A 16,480-nucleotide genomic window follows, 5' to 3' on the forward strand; every position below is an offset into this window, starting at 1 on the left:
GAAGAACTTAATGTAGGCTTGCACAGTATCTGCTAATAAAAAATGTTTAGTGGTTTGGTTTTGTATAATGCTACAATTTAGTTGTCCAGATGGGAAAGACGAGATAAACAAAACAACAATTAGCTTGACTGAGAATAAAAGAAGTAAATCAAAACTGCAGAGCAAAGGAGCCAACTAACTTTTTAATCTCTTCCTCCACAGCGGCGACGCCTTCTGTTTGTGGACTCAGGGACTTGTTAGTGGCGCTGCCAAAGTCACACAGTACATAATGACCCTTGTCGTGCAGGAGGATGTTTTCCACCTTTGGAGAGATACAAGAGATGAGACATACAGTACTTGAGAAAACTGTGTAAAGAGTAAGTGGTGCAAGTGATTGACCTTTCTCTGGCATGTTTCTGACCACCTTTGAAATATGCGCTTCACATAATGAGGAGGGGAAAAAATTCAAGTGACTCAGATCTTGGTACCACACACTCTTAGTGTTTGGAGTTTGATAGGAAAAGGAAGAAAAGTGGTATGTTTTTGTAATATGACAAATTGCTTCTATCTAGTTTAAATTAATCGTAAAGTGTCACCTTTAGGTCCCTGTGGACGATGGGCATCTTGCGCTGGTGCAAGCGAGACACGGCGTCACAGGTGTCACAGAAGATCTGTAGCACCTCCGCTTCTGTGAAGCCGGTCTGCAGCCTTTGATTCATCAAATTAACAACCTGGCCTCCTGCAAAACAACCATATTCAGTAGAGTTCACCCTGCATTTAAAGTGTGTCATTTATGACGTTAGAAAACATGACCTCTAGTATAATACAGTTGTCTAAAACAAATAAATAAAGGGTGAGTTTATATAGCATCTACCTGCCATTACAGTGCAACAAATGCGAGTAATTGTGTCTTGCCTACAGTCGAGCATGGCGGTGGTCGTGTTATGGTCTGGGGCTGCGCCAGTGCGTCCAGCACTGACGAGCTGCGGTTCATTGACGGGTAACATGAATTTAGACATGCACTTTAAAATAAGCAGCTCATGAACCACTGCTTTGGGAAACTAGGCCGCAAGGCAGTTTTCCAACATGATAAGGAGCAGAAACACACTTCCACGGTGACAAGTGCTGTGCTGAGGAAGGTGATGGAGTGGCCAAGTACGTCTACACCACGCTTAGATCCAACTGAGCATCTATGGACCATCCTCAAGTGAAAGGAAGGAAGGTGTCTGAGTGCAAGGTGTCTCACATCCACCAGCTCCACCAGTGACGTCAGCAGTATCAACCTATGTAACTCCAGTAAATTCCATGCCCAAGAGGATTCGGGGCAGTGCTAGATTACAGTATACTGTATACTGTAATTAAAATGGTTGCGGAAATTTAAGGGGTGTACTCAATTTTGTGAGATACAAAACTATACAAACTGTGCTCCAACTGTCACCAAAACTCTTTTAGTGATTAAAATCATGTTATTGCAGCCACACCCGTTTCCTTCAAGGCCCTCAGTCACTCACCCTTGCAGTAGTCCATCAGTATGAAAACCTCCCACACATCCCTGGATCCCATGGCCGTGATGCTGGAGTCCAGATAACCCACAATGTTCTTGTGCCCGACAAGGTCTTTCTGCAAGACGGACACAAAAAATACCACCAGAAGCCATTTTGTACTAAACTGGTCAAATCTGAGTGAATTTCAAGGCTAGAAAGTATTCTAACAATGCCAGTAGTGGTCAGCATATTTTGAAATGCAGAGTGAGGAACTCTGTGCTTGGTCCAGGAACACAGAGAAAGCGAGTATGGTATGGAGTGGGGAGGAAGAGAGCCACAGACTGTAAAGACAACATTGCCCCGTGGATGTTAGAATCAGTGTTCGTTTAAAGAGAAAACATCGGCGGGGTGGAGCCCGGCAGATAAACGTGTCAAATGGTTGTCGTGACCTGATCTGGACAGTCATTATAGGCTAGACCGCTTTGAGGGGTTGGGGGGGTGTGAGCGGCACAAGGGAGACAATACGGAGAAAACAATAACAACACATACCATGAACCAGGTGAATAAACATAGAACAGTCTGTGTGTGTGTTGACAGACAGCAGAGCTGCACAGAACATAACGTAAAGCAGCCTCTGCTCTACGAGACGCCTGCTTCAATTAAATGGAATTAATAAATAAATGTCGCATAGCCACTTCTTTCTCTCCTCAGGAAAAAAAAAACTTCACTATGACTAATACATCACGTGTCATGGTAGAAGTCTTTCCCACACCGTATGCAGAGAAGCCATTTTCAGCCCACAGCTGATTTTGATTGGCCCTCGACATGTTGTAAAAATTAAATTCATTCATTTTTTTGTCACCTATGACACAAAGCTTACATGTCAATGTTTTGTTCAGGTAGCTTAGCATATATTGACCTATACTGGATTCGTTTTTGCATCTTTTTATGCACAAAATGTATCAAAGTTGACCCTCGCATCCTTTAATTTATCTGTATGCGGCCCTCACTGGAAATAGTTTGGACACCCAAATGCAGCAATATATATTGTGTAAGTATTATTATTGTTGTGCTGTGTTTTTTTTATAGAAAAGACAGCATGATATACTGTATGTGCAATATTATATAATGTCATTATCATACTGTAAAATGCATTTCCTCCCCTCTAGTAAACACCATACCCCTTCTAGATGTCTAGTACTCTCTGCAGTAGAGTAAATGACAGCACTATATGAGCAAACACACTTAAGTTTTGTTGTGTTGTGGCCTTCATGCAAAACAAAGCAGCATATGAGAAGAAGGGGACAGACGCTTTAATTTACAGCCACTCACCATTATTTGAATCTCGCACTTGCACACCTGCAGATCGTGCTCGTTGTTGACATACATCCTCTTCAGGGCACAGCGCACGCCCTGGTTTGTCCGCACAAGGAACACAATTGCAAAGCCGCCTGCCAAACACAGAAAAACAATGGAAGTATTTCACAATGTTTATTTGAGATGATCTTGGCGTACAAATTATGCTCCAATACACTAAATGAAATGGTCAGAACAAATATCAAACGGCTGGGGCCTTATAGCGTTATGCATTAGTCATGTCTTTGCTGCAGGGTTGACAAAGAGGCCTACATAAAGGCCTTGCCATCTGGTGCAGCTCAGACCACAAATTCATTTTGCGGGGCTTGGTTCAGACGGGGGTCTTCGATTTCAGGCTGAAGCCGTGGCTGATGTTACAGCCTCAGCACGGCATGCAATATTGAATTATGTGATATTGTGCCTCATTAAATCTGCATGAAATACCTATGGATATCTGAGGGTGTGTGGTCACACACAAATGTTAACTCACTCATGGGCCACAACATTAAGTACACCCCAATGACAAGATCCAACAGAAGAGTGGTACTGAATTGTCACGTTACAGCAGTACTACAGTATAATGGCGATATATATATCCCAGAGGCAGCCATACTCTAACACATCAGTTTCCTGTTATCTGATCTATGTATGATGCAGAGGAAGATGGACACAATAAATGGCAATTAGATAAATCAATTAATGCATTTGATGTGAATGAATGGGCTTAAAATAGGCGCAATGCATTTGTTCATTATAGCTCTACAAAGGAAAAATAATAATAAAGAAAACGCTCCTGAATGCAGCTGTAGCACCACTGTCGAGCGTTAAGAACAACTATATAATGACAAAAAAAGTCAAAGCCAATCTGTTCTATGTTGCGGCAAGTCACATGTCCAGAGTCAATAGCAAAGTAAAGTAATAAATGCGGTAGCAGTGTTGGTGTTGTTGCATCTCTGCAAGCAGAAGTACCTTCTCCAGGGGATAGATTGGTCAGCAACTTACAAATACGCCATATGGATGTGATGGTAGTGATAGAGGGGAGGAGAGTGGAGCTGAGTGCATCAATGGAGAAAACTAAACAGTGGTGGTGCAGTGGAGGTCTACCAGCATCAATACTGTTGGTGGTAGAACTTCGAATAATAAAATCCTCATCAAGGCTTGACAGCATATGCATGGAAGTAACAATCAGACATCATCTGGCAGGAATCTGACCTTCAGCAATGATCTCCTCCACGGTGACTTGGTGCTTGCCGACAGTGAAGTTTCTTCCAATGAAATTCCCTCCTGCATGACTGGATCCAGAGCTGCCGCCGCCACCTCCAGAACCTGGCCCAGAGCTGACCAACTCCCGACGGGAGTCAAAAAACTTCCTCATAGTATGTCCCCACCAAAAAATAAAAAATTACAAAAAAAATGCGGCTTCAATCACAGACAGTAAAGATGCTGTGTACAACGCAGGCTTATTTGCAGCATCCAAAATCAGTTATAATGATGCCGATGAAGATTTTGATGTGTGGCAAATTTCCCATTGGTGATGGTCAGAGCTGTAGCTGTTATGTAAGTGAATTACACCAGCATGAGGCTATTGCATCTCTGGGTAATTTCTTGCAGCTATGCACCTTTTAGCTGTGTGTTTACACTAGACAGACTGACAGCTAACGACAACATTGGCGTACTAGCTTTGCAACCAGCTAGCTTCAATGCTAGCCACTTACACGCTATGACATTTCGTGTAAGGTTATCCAGGTTATCCTCTTGACGATCATGTCTTGGACTGCGATGTGTCCGAATGTAAAACAGCCTCCCTCGACGATTATTCCCATCCTCAGTCGAGTGCTGTGCCCGCTGTATGCCACATAGCAGCGCCTTTCGCCATTTAATCACATCAGCTGACAATAAAACTGATTTTTTTTTTACTTAGCTGAATGCAGTAGCCCGCTATCCAGCCGTTTACGTCAACGCAAAACCACCACCGTATCCACCTCTTGCCAACGTTTTGTTTCGAATGTCGCTCAAAATGCGACCCCTCTCTTAAAAATGCCACACATTAAAGAGGTATATTTAAGTCATTTGTGCCAATCTGTGCAACCACAGCATTCTCTGGCTGCCAGCGATATCGCAACATCCTAGCTGTTGCTGATGAAGGCGCGCTGAGGCTTGTGGGTAATGCAGTGCAGCGACTCTCCACCTTCGTCGAGTCTGGTCATGGTGTTGCTTTTGGAGCCGGTGGATCAGGATTCTTACCGAGCAATTGTCTTCTTTTTCGTTCCCGATTCTAATCCAAGATCGGTTGCAAAAATACATTCATCGAAACGATAGAATTTCCCTTTTGACGGCTTTGAAAGCAAAAACAGACTCGTGTTAAAATGTTAGAGTTGCTAGCTTCGCTTTGGGATACATAGAAAAAAAACTAAACGAGCAGAATTATGTTGAAATCCTAGTATAACGTTAAATATCCGTTCTGTCTTCCCATCTTAAATTAAACTGGGCTTTCATAAGAAACACGTGTGGTTATTTTGTTGTAATTACAGTGAACGTTCTCCTTTCCAATTTGCTGTAGTACGTGAACGCAGCAGCAAATCTCAAAGGGATTATGCAAAAAAAAAAAAAAAAACATGCAAAAGGGTGGGACTGACGGCAGCTAACTGTTAAAAAGGTGTCGTTTCCTGGTAGACTGTTCTCTTCTGGCTCCGTATAGACTCGGACGAGGTAAGCTTTTTGTTCGATTTGCAGCGACATATATTCTTATTTATATATTCTTTTTGGAATAGTTTTGCCGTGTTTGACGCAATAGAGTTGGGACTGCAGCGGGGGTGGGGAGACACTCAAATTTGGGTGTGCCCAACTTCATTGCAAGTTAACGGTTAGTTCTTACCATTCTAAAAAATGTTCCAAAATGGTTAACATTTTTGAATACGGAACGCTGTCTTTGGGAGTAACGTTGATTTTGTGCATGAAAGTGCAGTGTTTAGTATTGTTGCTCAATTCTTGGCAAGCTGTGATACATTGTTGCGTGGTATAAGCAGGTGTTCATATGACGTTTCTTACATGTGACACTCACCTGAGCTGTTGTGTGTGATTGCATAGTAATTACATTAATCAGTGCTACAGCAAAAGGGTTCACTTCTGAGTCCCCCCCCCCCATTTAACACATTAGGATTTAGGAGGTGCATACATTGATATTTTCTATGTGCATATATTCATATTTTTCTCTGCATTTAACACGACACGTGTATGTATTTACATCCCGAAGCATTGAAACACTATGCTGACCTCTTTTGTAAATACTGTATGGCCCCCGCGTGCTAGTGTTGTGCATTTAACCAACAGTTTATGCCTGTTTAACTACAAATATCATGCATGCAGGCTAACAATAGCCATGTAATGCAGCCATGCCAGAGTGGAAGATGATCCAGTGAAGCCATAGGTTGATTTAATTACTGGTGTGTTTGAAACCAGAAACAGAAAACAATGCTTAATGGGATTAGCTGGGACACAGGAGAGGCTATATGTGTGTGACTGACATCCTCCTAGATTGCATGCATTATTGACAAGGGGTTAATGAGGGTTGCAGTGAACAATAATACCTGATGCTGCACCTATTCAATGTTTTAATGATAAACACTTACGTTATTCTTTTGCAGCATTCTTCCAGTCCAATTTAAGATATCACCACTTATCCCACAATGGCGGCGGTGAGTGTATTCCCTACATTTTTACCTCCTCCTTGTTGATGGAGCAAAGCTGTTGCAAATAATGACACACATAACAAGACTTTTTAAAGCAAAATGTGGTTTAACTTTTTATAGTGCAGAAAGCCATATTATGTAACATAATTCAGAATAGGAATATAATCATTTGATGAAAGAAAAGATAATAGTTATGGGCATTATTAAATGTACATTTTCTGGGGTTATAATTTGACTTTAAAACATAATAATACAAATCTAGGATTAAAACAGCTCTGTGATTGGATTTCTTTTTGTTATTCTACATTTCATTAATGGGGCTTTTGCGATGTCATCTAAAATTCCCTGTGTGGAGTTGCAGAAACGAGTAAAACTTGAAATACCCACGAGCAAAATGTACAAACATATGTCATGTATTGCAATAAAAACTGAGATACAACATATAGATCACTACTACTTTTTGCTACAAAACTGTTTGATGAACTGAATCACCAGTTTTGTATGTAATGTGCAAATTCATGCTGTTTTTATTGAAAATGATGAAAGCAACATTAAAAAGAGGAACTTGCGTCATGTGGACTTTACAAGGGAAATGAAAGACAAAACATACAAAGAATGATGCAGGCTGACGGAACAAAGCCATCGACAATCTAAAAACAACACTAATGACATCGATAGGGACACGAAGTTATTTTTCAATTTGAGCAAAAACTGCTTTCACTGCATGAAGGAACAGTATACAGCAAAACATTATTTTTAACTCTAAATTATTCATTAGTCATATCAACAGCAGAACGCATGCAGGCCAATTATAACAATATTAAGCATTATACAGTACAGGCCAAAAGTCTGGACGCACACAACACATGCGATGGTCCCAACTCTATTAATAAGGCAAGTAACCATGAAAAGGCACACCTGTGAAGTGAAAACCATTTCAGGTCTCATGAAGCTCACTGAGAGAACACCAAAGGTTGGTTCGCTGCGCTATCAAAAAAGCGAAGGGTGGCTACTTTGAGGAATAAAATATAAGACATTTAGAGTTATTTCACTTTTTTGCGAAGCACATAATTCCACATGTGTTCATTCATACGTGTGATGCTTTTTCTATTCATAATTTATTTACACTTATTATTTATATAACCTTTTCTGTTTTTAGATCTTCATTTTAGTCTATTATTGGCAGTTTTTCTACTCTGTTGTGGATCTCTCTCTGAGATGTTCAGAGGCACTTCAGCAGCCTGAAAGGACGTTGCTCTTTATTTGGGCAGGCAATAGTCAGCACACAATAGGAATGAAAGGCGGTAACTTAAACCATGGCCATGGTGTCAGACCATGATAAAAGAATTAATCCCTAATCGTCATAAAAGCAATTATGCATAAAAGTCATCCATGGATGAAGAGTCTGACATGACAGCGAGAAAAAAAGTTCTCCCATTCCACGTGGCATTGGTACGTTTTTGTTCAGTTTCAACCCAATTGAGTTGAGCGTAAATAAATTGGAGGCTAAGTAGTTAGCTCGGTAGAACGTGTTTTGTGTTGTGTTTTACTTTCTTGATTAATTAACGGATTCATTGGATTTGGATTGGATTTCTCATGGGGAAACATTTTTTGGTTAGCGTCCGTTCAAGGTTCCACTGTATTATATTTTCCTCACGGCTGTAAACCTTTTTTAGATTGGAAAGCGTGGAACAGTGATTGAGGCGTCTGGGTTTGACCCAGAGGCAGACGTCCAGAAGCTTCGCGGAGCCATGAAGGGAGCTGGTGAGTCTCCACACAGACATATGCACACATGGTGACGTCTCCGTGGAAAAACATACAACCCCTGCTCCTCCTCTACAGGAAAATAAATTCCGTTTTGCTCAGGTTGTCCATTCATAGTCCATCCATGCTAATTATTGTGTGTGCATTCTAGCAAGCATTATGGAGTATGTAGCGGTCATGTTTCTATCAGCAGGTATACGAACAGGAATGTTAACCATGTTAGCAAACGTAATCTTCCTCCCCTGACTCTTGTTGCAGCTTTATTGCAAACAGATGCTCTTTATGTGGAGGCTAACTTACTTTTGCTGGATTCCGTGCCCAAATCATGAGACCGACGCCCCTCCCTTATGCAGTGAATATAATCCTGATGTCTCAGCTGTCCCACAATAGTTTATTGGATATTGGAGGTGTGTTGTCCATAATTTAGCCTCGATTCTTGAATTCTTGAATCTTGAAAAGTTAAGTGCTTTTAGTAAGTCCCACTGGGAATACACAGTGTGTGCTTGTTGCTGTAATGCTAATGAGCTGTGTTTGTCCAAGCCTGTGTGTCCATGAAGCGCTTGTGCACTCTATCCACTTTCACGTATACACAGTAACTCTGCACTTGTCAAACGTAATAGATGCGTTTTTCACATACAAAAACATAGCTTTTAAGGAGAGGGACGGGAGGACACGCAAGCTAGCAACACTAGCATAGCTATGTGAGCTACACTGCTAACATGACACTCACATTTAACACCAAGGTTACTCTATTTGCTGAATAAACACAAACCGAGCAAAGTTACAGTTCCTACGCCTATAGCTAACTGACGGCTCAATGGCACAGCTCCGGGTTTCATTTTAAGATGTGTAGTGACACCTACATTTGTCCAAAATGCTGGGCGTATACATGGAACAGGCTTATCTAGCTCGGGGAGGGTCAGAGGCGACATCATCTCCATGAGGAAGGTTTCTTCCTTCATAACATGTCATGAAAACACAAAAGTCTCTCAAAAGTGGAGACAACAATGAGGAGGATGATAGGTTGTGCTCATATACAGGCTCTAAGGACACGCATCACTGCGATAACATCATTTAAAAGTCAATTTTGCATAATAGGGCGACCTTTAAAATCATACCAATACAATGACTGTCTTGCAGGCACCGATGAGGCCACCATCATCGAGGTCTTAGCCCATCGTACAATTGCGCAGAGGCAGCGTATCAAGGAGGCCTACAAGCAGGCGGTGGGGAAGGTGAGAGGAGTTGTCAATGTCCGTTATTAAAACATGCAAACAAGCTCTTATTGAACAAAACTGTGTCGAGTGCTGTAGAACTTAAACCATCCGCTCACGTCCGCTGTGTACTGTCTTGTCTTTTTGTTCTGTGTGACGCCGGCTCGGGCTCTGTTGCCATGGCGCTGATAACGCGACTGTTAATTATTAGCTGAAAAGCAGAAATGGATAGTAAGAACAGGAACAAGTGAGAGCTTTGTCCTCTGCTGCAAGGAGGAACGCGCCATGTTCTTCACTAGAAGATAACATGTACGCTGCCGTGTTTTTGCATCCGCCCAATCAATATATTAATTCAAGGGGGAAGTCTACCGGTGTTTATCATGTCGGCATGATGAGATAATGATCAGCCAGCGGTGCCGTGGAGAGGTCAGTGAGGTTATCCGAAGGCGAGTGAGTCATGCAGTGGTGCAGGACGCCACCAGATCCAGCATATTTCCTTCAACAACGTGTTTTATACTGAATACAGAGAAGTGAGTCATTAGTCTATCTCCATGTCCAGGGGCATGATGTTTTATAATCAGTCACAAATCTTATTTTGTTGTTTGTGCTCCATATAACATTGGAAAAGAATATGACATTTAAAAAAATAAAGACTACTGTGCAAAAGTCATGGGGCACCACTAGCTTGGTTTTTTGTAATATAGTAAAGAGAAGGGCACATGCGCAAAAAATGCATACCTGATTTCCGTGGAAATTTGATGAGGAATAGTGCATGTGCCAAGGAAGAACCTATTGCATTCCGGCGAGGATCTGGATAAAGATGCGGATACACAAAAGAGTTTGCTGCCTAAAGGATAGGTCAGATAGGTCAGGAGTTTGGCACAGCTCCTCTGGCCAGCTCTTACTCTGCTCATTTTGACACTTAGCACACATTGAAGCAGGAGTTCAGAACATTCTGCGAGAGATTGTCCCATCCGTTTAAAAACGTAACTTAAAACGACAATTCATTTATTGATCGTTAAGTTTCTCCCATAGTTGAGGAAGGAACGATCCCCAGTCACTATAGCAGGGGTGTCCAAACTTTTTCCACAATGGGCTCCGTCATTAAAAATAAAGGATGTGGTGGCCACTAATGATAATTTTCTATATTTATCCAATATGCTAATAAATATATATATATATATAAAGAAAAAACAGCTTTCATGTCAAGCTTTTGACACCCCCACACATAGCATCAATGGAACAGACCACACCCCCAGAATCAGAAAGCCACCTGATCTATTTGGCATCCTCTATGAGCCAGGAAGTAGTATGCTAACTAGTGCTCAAAGACAAATACTGTATAGCGCATGGAGGTGTGTGTGACATTGTAGTTCATAGCATCTATCTAGGACTTTTGCATCAGACAGTAAAAGAGCATGCTCTCCTATGTAGCTTACGTAAGAATTTGGCGCCCCACCTCAATCATTTTCATGTAAGAACCACTGGAGTCATGTTACTCATGGCTTCACCCACTGGTGGTCACACAGACAAGACAGGGCCCGCGTAGATCACTGACAACACAAAACCAGAACATTTAAAGCTATGCAAAGTAGAATTATTTAAAATGTTCCTCCTCAGGACCTGCCAGACGACCTGTCTTCGGAGCTGAGTGCAAACTTCAGGAGTGTGGTTTTGGGTCTTCTGATGCCTGCGCCGGTGTACGACGCCTACGAATTGCGAAACTCAATGAAGGTCAGAGTCGCTCAAGCTGTTTTAGACGTTATCCATGACGTTTGGTGACTCGTGGATTGAGCCCAGTTTCATTACAGTGCTTTAACCCACTGTATCACATCATTTCATCAGGGGGCTGGGACAGAGGAGGCGTGCCTTGTTGACATTCTCGCCTCCAGGTCAAATGCTGAAATCAAAGCCATCAATGCATTCTACAAGAAGCGTGAGTGTCAATATACTTTCTAATTTTGCTGGCATAACATTAGGTACACCTGCACAATGAGAAAAATTGCATCTTTAAAGGAAAATTGCACCCTTTTTTGGGGAATTTTGCCCATCATTCGGCTTACTTTTGTAAACCACACACCCGGTCACTACAGGAGACTCGGCGGTTAATCAAATAGAGCCATTAATTGTAGCATTTCCAGTAATCAAAATTGAAAAAATCCGATCTGGTGTAATGGATTTAGACTGTATAAGCGTACCTAATGAAGCGGCCCGTAGCTATATCTGTTGGCTGTCTGCCTCAAATTGTCCAAAAATCGAATCGATGCAAATGCATGGTGCAACATTTTAAAAATGTTATTATGTTTGTTTGGTCAGAGTACGGCAAGAGCCTGGAAGATGACGTATGTGGAGACACATCGGGAATGTTCCAGAGAGTTCTGGTCTCTTTACTAACGGTTGGTATAACTAAACAAAGATGTCATTTAAATGAAATAATAAGTTATGCTGCATCAACTATTGTGTGTTGTGTGTCATGTAGGCCGGACGTGATGAGAGTGACACCGTGAACGAGGCCCAGGCTGTGCAGGACGCCAAGGTAAGGAAGAGGTCAAGGTCTTTAGACAAAAAAGTATAAACTATGAAGTATTTCATCACGTATGTCTGCAGGAAATCTACGAGGCTGGCGAGGCTCGATGGGGCACGGATGAGGTCAAATTTCTGACTGTGCTTTGTGTCAGGAACAAGAAGCATCTGTTGCGAGGTACTCTTGCACGAACATGAACATTTAAATGTCTAACTGTGTGCATTTGTTTGCATTTCACACATCTTTTTCTTCAGTGTTTGAGGAGTACCAGAAGATTAGTGGAAGAGACATCGAGGAGAGCATTAAGAGGGAGATGTCAGGCTGTCTGGAGGATGTCTTTTTGGCTATAGGTTGGTGGTCTCTTATACTGATAAAGAAGTTGTGTTTTGCTGCAGCTGATTCACTTCTTTTTTTTTGTCTCTCTCCCCAGTGAAATGCCTGAGGAACAAACACGCCTTCTTTGCAGAACGTCTATACAAATCAATGAAGGTAAATATTCCATGCTTGTATTGTATAGACGCCGTATACGCTTCACTGTGTAACCATGAAACATTCAAATGGTTGAAAGAAAAGCTGATGTGTGCGTGTTGTTTGTGTGTGTGTGTGCGTGTGTGTCAAAAAGGGGCTGGGGACCACAGATAGTGTCCTTATCAGAATAATGGTGTCCAGGGCTGAGATTGACATGTTGGATATCAAGGCACAGTTTCTGAAGATGTACGGCAAGACTCTGTACTCCTTCATTAAGGTGAGACACTTAATCAGTTAGCTGAAGATACAAGCGCTAACAACTGTTGCAATGCTAATTGTAGGCATTAATGCTGTTTGGAGTGGGCATATCTACCTATCTCCATCATATCCGTTTATTGATGAATAACAAAAGTCCTTATGCCAAATATTCATAAGTTATACATAATTAATTAACTCTAGATACCCTAATTATGCAAGCATACTTTTTAAATCTTTCAGCTGTGCATTATAATGGTTAATGCATGATAATATGTTTGATCATTTATTATCCATTAACAAAACCCCCGACACCCCGACACATGCAGGCATACCCTTTTCTGTGTATCTATCTAGCTCAGGGGTGAAGGATGCTGGGGGCGCTTTTACAGTTTTTAAACCAGGCTTGTAGATATGCTGAGACATTTTTATATTAGAAAAACAACAGCCTGTATCATTTGTATGAACTGTTTGTAAACCGTTTGCTTTACTTTTTTGCTGTTTTTTTATTTTACATATATATTTTCACATATCAATTTTATTCTTGCATCATTTCATATAATTTTTTCTCATAATATTCTGACTTTATTCTGATAATATTTTCACTTCATTTTTATAATTTTTTTTCACAAATTTTCCAAAAATTGCAACTTTATTCTTTGTTTTGTTTTGTAATATTACAACTTTTTTCCTTAATTTTTCAACTTTATGCTATTTTTCTAATAATATCATAATCTAATATTAATATAATAATCAGCTATTACCATTTTTAATGACTAATACTGTATATAACTATATATATATCTATTGTTTATAAGCAATTAATAAAACTTATAGTTGCCCTAATTATGCAGGAGTACTTTGTATGTACTTATGTGTCTATCAACGTCATAACTGTTTATTATTATTTATAAACAATAAACCCCATCAGTGCCCAAATTACAGTATATAGGCATACGTTTTTTTACTTACACCTGTTAACTAAAGAATAATAGTGTTTATAACTAAATGTTTTTCATGTATGAACAATTAATAAACCTTTGACTGCCTTTCACTCATTATGCAGGCATACCTACTGTTAATTAATGAATAATAAAGTGTTTATAACCAAACTTAATAAACATTTATAAGGACAACTTTAAAACTCTAAAGTTACATATTACAGTAATGCTGTGTGTTATAAATGGGGCTGTCAAAAATAAACACGTTAACGGCGGTAACTAATGTATTTGATGGGCTTGCTGGGTGTCTTGGAGACAGGGATCTGACAATTTCTGACCCAGGTGACATCATAATATGCAAATTAGATGAGTGACTTTACTCCCATCACGAACTTTGGGTGAAACTGATGACATTTCTCATTTCAGTATGCCTTTATCTCTAACCCTTTTCAAGCTACAACTGTTTGAAATAGTTGTATCAAAACTGAATATTTTCTTGAAAAAACTCTGGCGCCTAAAGGGTTCATTCAGATGTACAATTTGCTACATTTAAGTATGCTGGAAATTACCCTGAAAAAAAGTAATTTTAAATGACATGATGTCTTTGAACACAACCCCTTATTGGTCTTAATAACATGGCTTAAAGTATGATTCAAATGTTCGACTACTATTGAAGAGACTTTTCCCTCATCTTTGCACAGGGAGATACGTCCGGCGACTACCGCAAAATCCTGCTGGAGCTGTGCGGAGGAGAGTAAAAAAGATGATACAAATCATCAATGCACATCAGGTTATTCTTCCCTGAAGCACATGTAGATGACATCTTCTATGGCCTTTTACATTTCTGCATTTCACCACAGTGCCTTGTTTTACTGTCTCAAATCCCCATTAAAGCCAAAGACCAGTGGACCTTTTACACGTCAGTGTTTTTCTTATTGATTTGTTGTTGCAGGATTCACTCATGGCGATAGATTTAATATGCGCCTCCCGCATCTTCACAGACACACAAAAGACGAATGTTGTTGTCTTGTTACCGCCCATTGGGGTCCATTTGTTTAATTGGGAACTATTCTTCATTTGTTGAGTCAGCCCTCAATTACATTAACACAGGATCCTAGCTGTAATTTTGTGACAGTAAGGTGTACTCTAATCAAGTTAAGGAGGATGCCTGTACTGAATGGTTAATTAAAGTCCCATCTCAGGAGTTGCCAGGGAAACGTGCAGAAGTAATACCTCCACGTAGACCACTGGGCGGCACTAACATTACTCTTAAAAAAACAAAAACAAACTTGGATGCAAGCAGGGAGAAAAAAATCTCTAGTCTTTTGTGTTTGAGCTACAAGTAGTACACTAGAGGTATCAATCCAATACCGAGAAAATGCAGGGCCAGTTTCGCTGATACCGATACTTTTTGCTTTGACAGTTTTCAAGATCATTCAGTGACTTTTGTCATTAATTTGATGATCATGATCATAGAATAATACATAAAACAAACGCACTTACTTGTAAACAATTTTAACAATACTGTATACAATTACAATATAAGATCATTAACGTCACCAAAATATTTATTTTTAACATATTTAACAATATTGTTATTATATAATATTTATATTAATAATCATTCCCATTTGTGAACATACAGTTGTTAGAATATACAGTCAATAAAAGCAAAAACAAAAACCACTATTGACTTTCAGTTCAAATTATTTGTTGTTTTGCCCCCAAAGCCTTCCTGTGTCAAAGACGTTACTCGCTGAGTTTGTAAACAATATATAAATATATTCAATATATTAAAACAACACGACAAAAAACACACATTTGTGAAAATAAACATAGAAAAGAGCTGAAAAATATTGATCTCATCACGCTAGTCCCGATCCGACATCAATGCTACCATGGTATCGGTGATTTGGATTTGGATTGGTCCCTGCACGATGTAGTACACAGCTCAATTCAGTTTTTGTCTTTAACGACAAATGACTACAGATTAGCATAAAGACAATGACCACACTGCTTGAGTGAATAAAACACAATTTCAATGTTGCCAGTTATATGTACAAATAGTTCCTGTCCTTTTTTTTTTTGTCAAGGTAGCTCTTTTACTAATGAAACTTGACATTCACCAGGACTGGAAAGAAATGCATACTGATCAACCTTTTTTCTGTGGATGTATTCATACAAAATGTTATTAATATGGCTACACGTTCTGTCAAAACAAGCTTTTTGTTGAAATAAGATATGAAAATAAATGCTGCAAAAAGGAGTAGCTCTCAGCCAATTTCATTTTGTGAAAGTAGCTCTCGGAAGAAAACGCTGGCGACCCCTGTTATAAAAGCTGCTCTCTGAAACATTTCACACACGATAATGGATGGGAAAAAGGCCTATCTTTATGACACTAAATGATCTCCCTATGGTTTTTATTTTGTCGAAAAATCATTAGTTATTTTCTGTATTTTCCTGCAGATACCGTTTTTAACGCTATGTTCCAACCAGTTTATACGTTTTTTATACATTTGAAATTACAAATTATATTGAGGGCGTACAGAAAATTGATGGATGCAGTGGAGCCACTTTGAAGCATTTTTTGCATGAAAGATGCCATAACCGATCCAGTGTAGACCAATATATGCTAAGCTATCTGAACGAAATATCTACATGTTAGCAGCTTAGTGTAATATCTAATAATATAGCTCATTAATAATGATGAATTGGTTGTATTTTTCAAATATACACATGGCCAATAAAAATGCACTTTAGACACCACAATCTACAGTATGGTGTACAAATTTGTAGATATTGCAGC

General features: G+C 39.9%; 2 protein-coding genes across 5 annotated transcripts in view; one reads left to right on the top strand and one right to left on the bottom strand.

Moving 5' to 3' along the window:
* The window catches only part of LOC129169805 (AP2-associated protein kinase 1-like), a 23,083-nt gene extending 18,092 nt beyond the window's left edge, over nt 1-4,991 (bottom strand). Inside the window, exons 1-5 of one of the 2 annotated variants that reach the window (XM_054756593.1) lie at nt 4,032-4,991; nt 2,796-2,914; nt 1,491-1,599; nt 576-718; nt 180-301 (exon numbers count right to left, since the gene is read on the bottom strand). In XM_054756593.1, the coding sequence (XP_054612568.1) occupies nt 180-301; nt 576-718; nt 1,491-1,599; nt 2,796-2,914; nt 4,032-4,194 (656 nt within the window). In that variant the 5' untranslated portion in view covers nt 4,195-4,991. The remainder of the gene's footprint in view (nt 1-179; nt 302-575; nt 719-1,490; nt 1,600-2,795; nt 2,915-4,031) is intronic. The other variant, XM_054756594.1, reaches the window with a different exon arrangement.
* Nucleotides 4,992-5,410: 419 nt separating this feature from the next.
* anxa4 (annexin A4) lies at nt 5,411-14,592 on the top strand. Of its 3 annotated transcripts, XM_054756605.1 has the most exons (14): nt 5,490-5,528; nt 5,591-5,682; nt 6,464-6,514; nt 8,185-8,272; nt 9,413-9,507; nt 11,107-11,220; nt 11,332-11,422; nt 11,803-11,882; nt 11,966-12,022; nt 12,094-12,187; nt 12,265-12,360; nt 12,441-12,499; nt 12,633-12,755; nt 14,376-14,592. In XM_054756605.1, exons 3-14 carry the CDS (start codon nt 6,506-6,508, stop codon nt 14,430-14,432), a joined length of 963 nt encoding a protein of 320 aa, XP_054612580.1. In that variant the 5' UTR covers nt 5,490-5,528; nt 5,591-5,682; nt 6,464-6,505; the 3' UTR covers nt 14,433-14,592. The 3 variants fall into 3 exon arrangements, with proteins under 3 accessions (XP_054612579.1, XP_054612581.1, XP_054612580.1); XM_054756604.1 differs by lacking the exon at nt 5,591-5,682 and having other exon boundaries at nt 5,411-5,528; XM_054756606.1 differs by lacking the exons at nt 5,591-5,682; nt 6,464-6,514 and having other exon boundaries at nt 5,462-5,528.
* The last annotated feature ends 1,888 nt before the right edge of the window (nt 14,593-16,480 follow it).

The sequence above is a fragment of the Dunckerocampus dactyliophorus genome, chromosome 17 (genome assembly GCF_027744805.1).
Source record: "Dunckerocampus dactyliophorus isolate RoL2022-P2 chromosome 17, RoL_Ddac_1.1, whole genome shotgun sequence".
NCBI lineage: Eukaryota > Metazoa > Chordata > Actinopteri > Syngnathiformes > Syngnathidae > Dunckerocampus > Dunckerocampus dactyliophorus.